Below are 9,910 nucleotides of genomic sequence, written 5' to 3'. Positions count from 1 at the left end.
TCCATTCTATTTAAATGTGGGTTGCTATAATTTAACAGGTTATGCTGTAAATTATATTGGTGTTTTAAATGCCCCATTAGAAACACACATTAAATACCATGAATGGGCAGAGGGGGCTGAAACATGACAATGGCTGGTGTAAAATGCATCTGTGGTGAGGCAGAAACAGTCACTCATATTTTGAAAGAAGCCTCGCACATCATTCATTGAAAATCAGCTATTTTCTCCATCGCGTTGGACTCCACATAAGGATTTAACTCTACAGATGACCTGTGGAGGGCAGCAACACGACTGTGCTGCGTCTCGTCTGCTGTAAATTTCATCAGAAGAAATTTGTTTGACATCGTTTACGACACTTGCGGATAGACGGCAGGGCAAGAAGGAGAGCCGTAAAGCGTCGTGTTTTGGACTGGAGGAGGTCATTAGAAAGTGAGCAGCAGGCTGTCCGGGCTCCGGTGGAAAAGATATTTATTTGACAGCTCTGTATAGTTTTAAATCAGCTGCGAGATGCTGCGTCTCATCCTGCGGCTCAGGCCGTCCGCCGGACTCCCCAGTCCCCGTGTCCTCCCGGCCGGGCCTGGCGCCGCCGCCGTTGCGCTTGGCTCCAGCTCCCGCTCTGTGCCCGGAACCGGCTGCCTACGGCGGCTCCACGGCGGGGCCGGGTCCCGGGCCGTGATCTTGGGCTCCGGCTTCAGCCACAGACGGGCTCTGCTGCGGTGTCCCCAGCTTTCAGGCGGCGATAACAGCACCCGTTTCTACAGCCTGCCTCCCCACCAGAAGGTACCGTCAGCTCCCGGAGCAGGTTTCAGGTTGTCATAGCAGCGAAGTTCACGGTTACAGAGAACATGACCTCCATAACTAGCATGAGGTAGCACCGACATGTACCGAGCAGCTTCTGACACTCATGCAAGGGTTAAGATCAGCTGATTCAACAGATTAGGACACTATTTAATCACACCTTGAATCAATGTGAATTCAGAGTATCCAGACTTTATTCATGATTGATGTCATCAGGTGGGAGCTGTGTCCAGAGATATTTCAGGTTTACATCACAGGTTTACAAGAGTTAGATCAGTATTTCTTTTACATTGAGAGCATTCAATGAGTTAGGGAGTGTCACCGTATGGATGCTGTCATATGTATTTTTTTTATCATTCAGTGTTGGAGCAGCTCCAGGATTTGTCAGCTGTGGATATACCTGTTTGAAGGTGTGCTTCCCCTCAATAATGAGACTGCTGCGTCTGACTAAATTCTGGTAAAATATGAAAGTTATTGGTCAATTTCAGACACTAAACCATGATTTACTATTGAAGAGAATTTAACATTTATCTGTCAGTGAGTAGTAGATGTTCACACCCTGCTTTGCTGTCAAATCTGGCAGAATTACAATTACCAACGGTTATTGTCCTTATTGATTCTTCTGTCGATTATATATTTTTTAATATAAAAAGGTTATATATTTTTTAATTAATCAAGTAGTTGTTTGGTCTATACATTGTCAGAAAATAGTGAAACATACTGATCCAAATGTTTCGAAACCAGAAGAAATTCAGTTTAATTTCATAAAATTGTAAAGAAATCACAAATAGTCACAGCTGAGAAGCTGGAAGCAGAGAGCATTTTTTCTTTTAAGAATGAATCAATATGACTCACTGATTATCAAATAGTCACTAATTTATTGTCTGTCAATCAACTAGACAAGTAGTCAACTACTTTTTGCAGCTCCTTGTGCATCAGATGTTACTTCTGTGAGTGATTTGCCGTTTCTTTATAATGCATACTGATTCTAAACAGGTTTTGGGTATATAGGGTGTTCGGGCTGGAAAAGAAGATTAAGTATACTTAAAAAAAGAAAGCTGGCATACTAGAATAATACCTTAGTTTAGTGCTGTTAATGTGCACTGTTGTCCCACAATGCAGCACACAAAGGAATTGGACAAATTAAATTAGAAAACGGAACAAATGACGGATGGTGGTGAATCAGCTCCAGGAACATAATTTCATTAGTTTAAGTGATAGTGACACACAGTGCAAAGTCACAGTTTGATTGACTTGTGTTAGATTATCATTTGCTGTTAGTTTAAAATTATTTAATTTTTAAAAATAATATTTCCAAAAACATTAGACAGTGAAACTTGCTATATAGCACACACTTGATATAAGTACAATGCAGTGTGGAATTGGGATACATCAAAGATGTATTAACAGAAACCTCCTTAGATGTGAGTCCTGAGAGATTTCGCTTTCTCTCTGGTTTAATGCAGATTGAATTTGAGACCTCATACCTGTCTCGCCACTAGATGTACTCATGAATCATCATCAGATGTTATACGGCCTTGAAAGCTGTTGTTAAACATCCCAGATGTGATGAAACGCAGCTGTATGTGGGTCAATTGTTAAGCAAGAGGATGAGGTGATGATGATGTAGAAACTGCTGTTACAACACCTGACTTTGGCCACTGTTTGTGGTGCCTTATCATGATGCCCCAGTGGGGACACTGTAAAGTGGCGCTGGTGATCTGTGGGCATTCATCCAAATTAAATGCAATCAGTGTCTTTGTTCAACAGGTGGAGCTGCCTGCGCTGTCGCCCACCATGCAGACTGGAACCATCGCTCGCTGGGAGAAGAAGGAAGGAGAAAAAATCAGCGAGGGCGAACTTATAGCTGAGGTTAGTAGTGTGTGTGTGTTTCTGTATTAATATAAGGAATCATCACTATAAACTCAGTTTTTTAAAACGTTCCTATCTGTGTAGGTGGAGACTGATAAGGCCACTGTAGGGTTTGAGATGCTGGAGGAGTGCTATCTGGCTAAGATTCTTGTTCCTGAAGGGACCAGAGATGTCAACATTGGATCAGTAATCTGCATCACAGTTGACAGGTAGGTATCTGTGCAATGACACTGTCAAATACAGGCTGGAATCCAAGGTCCAAAATCTTATTAGCCTGCAATAATTCTCTCCTAACCATTGCATAACAACTCTCCTGTGACTTCCTAATACCTGTTGGCACTGTGTTCCTTTAATGATAATGAAATAAGAAATCAAGCTGGAACAAGGATATTCCCAAAGTCATTCAGTCTTGAAACAGAAAAAACAGAGGATCGGTAGACCACACACAAAAATGAGTGTTATTGATTTCACACCATTAAACGTTGCAGCTGGCGTTTCTGCACTTTGTAGACTGTGAATTCCACACGTCTCTTCGTCAAATAACGCAAAGAACGTTGTAGTTTTGAAAATTGACAGTTTTGACACTTTTCTTCCTTTTTTTCAGCATCTGTTTTTGCTTCATCAGCATCTGGTCATTTATAAGTGTGTTTCTAATTTCTTTGTGTGTATGTTTTTCCCCCATGCAGTCCTGACCTCATTGCAGCTTTTAAGGACGTAACGTTGGACTCTCTTAAAGCAGCTGGTGCAGCCCCGTCCTCAGCTGCCTCTGTTTCTCCTCCTCCTCCCGCTGCTGCTGCTCCTCCCGCAGCCCCAGGAAGCTCTTACCCCTCACACATGAAGGTAGGTGTGTTCTTATATAAACAAAGGACAGTCAGATATGTCAGACAAAGTAGAGCAGAGTAATACGAGTTTGTGTATAGTCAGTGTTCAGCAGCCACTGATGCAGCCTTATGAGGGTTGTTCAGTCTGACAGTCTGTGTGTGACGGTTCAATGTGCGTCCTGTGCAATCTAGACCTTCCTTTTAATTTATCAGTCTCTGTTGCAAATTCTTTAACTCATAAAAATTACAACCATTATGTGTAGAAGAGAATTTTTCTGAGGCACACTGAGATTAATGGAATGAAAGAAATACAAAGACAACATCAGTTTTCACCAGGAAAAACAAAATTGTGTGGCATCAGAATAACATGAAAGATGTTACAGTCACACACAGGCTTTAAATGCGATGTGTGAAAACAAAAACGTTAAAAACATAATTTGGGACCTTTTGTACAGAGTATGTCATTTTAGATTTTATGTTGAATTAATTGAGATTGTAAAAAAAAATGTTGTTTCTTTTGAGCTCTATTGAAGAGCTCGGAGAGCAAGTTAGAAGTCCGTTTATGTAGCTCTTGTCAATTGTCAAGGAAGCAAATCAAATAAAACTGCAGCTCTCTTTGTAACTCCATGTTTTCTCTTTCTGAATTCATTATGTCATTCGTATTGACACAAAGCTTTAACTAAACATTCATTTATAACGCTGCATTTGTATTACATTTTGAATTATGTGTAAATAGCTGTCATGGTAGTCAGTGATGTGTCTCTACTTCAACAGCAAATGACAATTTGTGTTGTTGTTTCTGTTTAAAAGTTTTTCTTGTCATATTTAATGTGGCTCCATCACATACAGCTGTCCAGGTTGCGGTTGATTGCTTAGAAATGTATCAATAAAAGTCATTATTATATTTGGGTGATCTCATTGCTCAATCAGAGAGCCTTTTTTTCAAAGCTAAAGAGCAGCTTTAATTTGTTAGAGGCTGCTCTTACAAAACACAGCCACACTTGACTTAAGGATGCTGCTGTTGCAGGATTTAAAGTTTAGAGCTTGATTAAAGACACATTATCTGGCTGTCTGAATTGTTTGTTGCTACTTTTCTCTACAAAGTGGTCAAACTTGAAGCTACAGAAATGACATCCCCCTGCCGTGACTTGTGTTGCTCAAATTGATGTGTGGGTATGTTGCAGATCACACTTCCTGCCCTCTCTCCCACCATGACGATGGGAACAGTGCAGCGCTGGGAGAAGAAGGTCGGAGAGAAGCTGAGTGAGGGAGATCTGCTGGCCGAAATCGAGACTGACAAGGCAACCATTGGTAAAGTGACTCAAACACCTCAGCCATGAAATATTTACTCTGTTGGTGCCTCTTTTTTTACCCCAAGTGCAAAACAGTATTACAGTTCTGATTAGTATTTCCTTTACATGAAATAAAGCTTACCACAGTCTTGTATTTTGAGCTTACCTTGTTCACCTTGTTTACCTTGTTCACCATGTATCCATCTTATGTTGTTTGTTCAGGCTTTGAGGTGCAGGAGGAGGGATACTTGGCCAAAATCATGGTGGCAGAGGGAACACGTGACGTCCCCCTGGGAACACCGCTCTGCATCATTGTAGAGAAAGAAAGTGACATCGTTGCCTTCAAGGATTATGTAGAGACTGGTGTGGCAGAGGTTTCTACACCTCCTCCAGCTCCAGCACCAGTAGCGGTGAGAGACACACACACACACACACACACACACACACACACACACACACACACACACACACACACACACACACACACACACACACACACACACACACACACACACACACAAAGCCTTTCTCCTTACATATATCCGTAACAGAGACCTGTCCATTCGTTCTGCCCTGGGATAGTTGCTGCTGTTACCTAATTTGTGGCTGTTTATGTTACAGGCTGCACCTGCTGCTGCGCCCACTCCTGCTCCAGCAGCCGCTGCCCCAGCCGGACCCAGGAAGGGGCGTGTGTTCATCAGCCCTCTGGCCAAGAAACTTGCTGCTGAAAAAGGAATTGACCTGGCGCAGGTTAGCGGTAAGTCATGAAGACGCACAGGGTCACAAAGATGCAAATAGATGAGATAAGATATTCCTTTATTAGTCCCACAATGGGGAAAATGTGCATTATTACAGCAGCAAGTGGACAGTAAAATATAAGAGCAGCAATAAGAAAAACAACAAGAACAATAATAGTAAAAAATATATAATAAAATAATCTTGACATTATTTATGTACAAGAGTAATATTGGTATTGAATGGTAATATACCAGTGATGATATATTGGTACATCACTTGATGTGAAAGTGTAAATGCAGAAGTGAAAAGGGAATGGTAAAACTCTAACTAAAAAGTCTAACTCTGAGCTGTTTTGTGTTCAGGTTCTGGTCCTGATGGACGCATTACCAAAAAAGACATTGAGAGCTTTGTTCCATCAAAGGTTGCTCCTGTAAGTAACAGTCCCACTAATTTCCATTTTCATCACTCCCACTTAGTAATAGATTTCCTTTTATTGTCATTCACTATTCTCAGAATGGTTTCATTTCATTTTTTAGGAATTTGTGACCTGACATTGTATTATGTTACAGTATGCTGTAAGGTTTTGATCTACACTGGCAAAATAATCAGGATTGTAGTTTTTTACCATACTTTTGTTGTTTGTTTGTCTGTCCTGTTTCCAATCAAACTGTAGTGCTGTATATGCTTCAGTGTTTTGTTGTATTTAGTTTAGATGTAAATTAAACCATCTTCTCAGCAGGCTGTAGCTGCTGCTCCCACTCCAGCTGCAGCTGCTCCTGCACCTGCTGCAGCTGCTGCAGCACCAGCTGGGACCTTCACTGACATCCCTATCAGCAATATCCGCAAGGTGAGAACACATACACACACATGAACAGACACACAAACACACACCTGTCTTTCGGTGGTCTACTGTGTTTTATAACGACTTCAGTGTATTGAATGCTGCAAGGCAAACCTCCTAAGGGGTCTTCACAGCGTAGCTCTGTTATCTCTGACCCGTGGTTCCACATGTTGCCCTTCAGACAGGCACTCCATTTATCAACACAGACTCGACTAATACCTCACTTCTGTCTGATGAATTATGGATCAAAGCTGAAGTGCATATATTTTTTTTCTCCTGCAGGTCATCGCTCAGAGGTTGATGCAGTCTAAGCAAACTATCCCCCACTATTATCTGTCTGTAGACGTCAACATGGACCAAGTGCTGGAGCTTCGGAAAGAACTCAATGCTGTGAGTGTTTGCTTGTAAATAGGAGTAAAACAGAATGAAAGCAAGGTAGACAGGAAGACTGTCTATCAGTATAGACACCCCCCCCTGAATTGTCATTCCTGTGTGTCTCAAACAACCTGTCCTCCTCTCTGCAGGAGGTGAAAGCCCAGAATATCAAGCTTAGTGTGAATGACTTCATCATCAAAGCCAGTGCTCTGGCCTGCCTCAAGGTTCCTGAGGCCAACTCCTCTTGGTTGGACACGGTTATTCGCCAGTGAGTAAACACATAAACAGCCATATCCAAACACATGTTAATATTGTTTGGTTAATATACAGTACACAGGAAAATGTTCTCTTTTTGTACATCTACTAATCTTCAGCTTACAGATATGACTTGGTCACAGCACAAAAACGTGAATTTACCAGAAGTCGTTGAAACAGTTTGTGGGGAAGCTCAGTGAATGAAAATGACAAAATATTACATTAGTTTGATTTGGTTCAGTAGTTTTGAGGAATCTTATTTTCCTGGAATCAGAAACTTATAAATACCTTAGTACAGGCTTTTTATGTATTTGGTGTAGTCTGCAGCATGTCAAACAGCAATATCAGGTTAGTTTGGATCAATTGTTGAGTACCTATGAGATCAAATAACATAATCACAATCCTATAGGCATTCAGGAATTGAGCGAAACTAAGCAAGTAAAGGCCTTCTGTCTCAGATTTTAGAACTCCTGGATTAGATTAATACTGTGAGCATTTTGTCAGATAATAATCTCTAATAGTGTAGCTGCATTATTGTGCCAATAGAGGGCACTCAGGCATTTAAAAAAAATATTCCCTGCTTGAAGTCACATTGTGCTGTAGTATTGACTTATTTGAACTTTTCCAGGAATCATGTGGTGGATGTGAGCGTAGCAGTGAGCACAGCCAGTGGTCTCATCACACCCATAGTGTTTAACGCTCACACCAAAGGACTGGTCGGCATCAGCTCTGACGTGTCAGCTCTCGCTGCCAAAGCAAGAGACGGCAAACTGCAGCCACATGAGTTCCAGGTATGACATAGTCTGATCCTGTGGGTATATGTCATTTGACTGTATGACAGTTTTATCATTAGAAAACTAGCATATTGAGATATTCCTGATCAATGTGTGTGTTTTTTTTTTCCACCAGGGAGGCACGTTCACCATCTCTAATTTGGGGATGTTTGGCGTCAAGAACTTCTCAGCGATAATCAACCCTCCTCAGGCCTGTATCCTCGCCGTTGGAGGCTCAGAGAAACGGCTGTTGCCTGCTGATAATGAGAAAGGGTCAGTGTAATGACAAATAAGTTGCATCCTGTAACATGTACTGTAACAAGTCGGTCATATTGCCTTTCAAAACTCAAATCTTTGGTTTGTGTTAGCACTGACGCAGCGTGTGTTTGGGTTTTGCAGATTTGACGTAGCCAGTATGATGTCTGTGACACTGAGCTGTGATCACCGGGTGGTGGACGGGGCAGTCGGCGCTCAGTGGCTCGTTGAGTTCCGCAAGTTCCTGGAGAAGCCCGTCACCATGCTGTTGTGATCGGACTTTACTATCATTAAACTGCAGCAACTGGCCAAGGCCTTTCACTGAAGTCATCTGATTGGTCTAAACCGGTCTTATCCTACTGTGATTGGCCAGCCTGTCACCAGGTCACTCCCAGTTATCCTGAGGGGGAAGAGGCAGAACTCACTCCGCTTACCTGTCTGTCTCGCTGTTTCTCCCATCTATCTTTATCTCCTCTCGTTCTCTCACTCATATTCTATTTATTGAGGCCCCATCTCACGAGAGACCAGAATTAGATATAATTTATCCTAGAATAGAGACTGGCCATAAGTCACTAAAACATTGCTAATGTTTTACAAAGGGAAGTGTTACATGTCCAACCAAGCGAACATATGTATCCCCAAAATTTGTGTGTGTGTGTGCTTCTACACACTTTTATGTGATTTTTGTGTGAATGTGATAAAGATGACGGGAAGTGGGGCTATCTGTGGGTTCGTCTTTTGAGTAAAGGCTTGTGATTTTTGTCTGCTTGCAGGCAAGACAAGGACAAATGTATGTTAACTTGGAGACACAATGAATCCAGATCTACACACTCAAACCTGTTCCTGAGAAGTGATCATGTGTACACACACACACAACCAAAATATTTAGTGTGTTTTTTGTGGGTTGATACTACAGAGTGTATATTCTTCACTGTGGGATAAACACAGAGTTGTGTACATGGTGGTTGAGCCCTGAATGATAACAAAGAATCTTAAAAAAAGTACTGAGCAGTTTTGCCAATTCTCTCTCTTCTCTTCTGTGGGGATGTATATTTTGTAGTCTGAGTAAAACACTCACCCTGGAAATATTCTGTATTTCACAGCTGAAACGCACAAAAAATGGTGCTGGATATTATTTGTTATTTGAATAAATTGGGAGAAGTCAACATTGTGCCAAAGGATCTTTGGTTTGGGATTTTATAACTAGACCTGAGGTAAAAACCCAAATTTAAACGGTTAACAACATTTATTTATAATATGAAGACAAAAATACTTTCAAAGTGTTTAAAAAGATGTTACTGACTTTTTTTTAATTAAGTCTTAATCTGCACTCAACCTTTTTCCTGTAATGGAGCCATTTCTACACATCTCTTTTTCCCAATAAATATCTTGGTCAGCTTCATGTAGGCCAGTGTGTGTGTGCACTAAAACATAACACACACACATTCATGAAAATAAAAAATCCACAGTACGTGCAAACAGGTTCAGACTGCTTCCTCATTCATTTACTTTGTTTTAATTTGAGCTACAAAAAAGGAGCACGTTACTGTTGTCTTAACCTGTTTAGTCTTTTTTTCATATCAGAAATAAATATTATCACTATAGTAACGTATTTAAATGGAAGAGGGGAAGGAGAAAGATGATCGATGTCCAAATGAACTGCAGGTGAGAAAGCAAACCAGCTTGTATCAGTAATAGGAAGATGCCTACCTCACTGAGGTGACAGAATAAAAGGTCACACATGGCGTTGCTGCTTTTTTGCTCAAGTCTTACTCGAATCTTTAGCCTTTGTGATATTTTTATGTTTTTAAAGCTACTTAGAAGCATTAACAATCTAATTTGTTTGGGTAAATTAAATTAGTCGATCAATTATGTGATTGTCATAGGCCT

General features: G+C 41.1%; 1 protein-coding gene across 3 annotated transcripts; it reads left to right on the top strand.

The window, feature by feature from the left end:
• Positions 1-387: 387 nt before the first annotated feature.
• dlat (dihydrolipoamide S-acetyltransferase (E2 component of pyruvate dehydrogenase complex)) lies at positions 388-9,507 on the top strand. Of its 3 annotated transcripts, XM_062433177.1 has the most exons (15): positions 667-780; positions 1,160-1,255; positions 2,569-2,670; positions 2,755-2,879; positions 3,357-3,510; positions 4,676-4,802; positions 5,006-5,193; positions 5,405-5,540; positions 5,884-5,951; positions 6,258-6,368; positions 6,645-6,752; positions 6,887-7,005; positions 7,621-7,783; positions 7,902-8,038; positions 8,165-9,507. In XM_062433177.1, exons 3-15 carry the CDS (start codon positions 2,596-2,598, stop codon positions 8,292-8,294), a joined length of 1,641 nt encoding a protein of 546 aa, XP_062289161.1. In that variant the 5' UTR covers positions 667-780; positions 1,160-1,255; positions 2,569-2,595; the 3' UTR covers positions 8,295-9,507. The 3 variants fall into 3 exon arrangements, with proteins under 3 accessions (XP_062289160.1, XP_062289159.1, XP_062289161.1); XM_062433176.1 differs by lacking the exon at positions 1,160-1,255 and having other exon boundaries at positions 388-780; positions 6,261-6,368; XM_062433175.1 differs by lacking the exon at positions 1,160-1,255 and having other exon boundaries at positions 388-780.
• The last annotated feature ends 403 nt before the right edge of the window (positions 9,508-9,910 follow it).

This window comes from Scomber scombrus, chromosome 14, assembly GCF_963691925.1.
Source record: "Scomber scombrus chromosome 14, fScoSco1.1, whole genome shotgun sequence".
NCBI lineage: Eukaryota > Metazoa > Chordata > Actinopteri > Scombriformes > Scombridae > Scomber > Scomber scombrus.
Note: the sequence above shows the minus strand (reverse complement) of the source record. Positions and strands in the feature narration are given on the sequence as shown.

Excerpts from the sequence above, each read along its gene's own strand:
- dlat (XM_062433175.1), top strand. The coding sequence starts at position 508 with ATGCTGCGTCTCATCCTGCGGCTCAGGCCGTCCGCCGGACTCCCCAGT. Across the intron at positions 2,880-3,356 it reads ATCTGCATCACAGTTGACAG|TCCTGACCTCATTGCAGCTT; the intron begins GTAGGTATCTGT and ends TCCCCCATGCAG. Across the intron at positions 6,753-6,886 it reads TTCGGAAAGAACTCAATGCT|GAGGTGAAAGCCCAGAATAT; the intron begins GTGAGTGTTTGC and ends TCCTCTCTGCAG.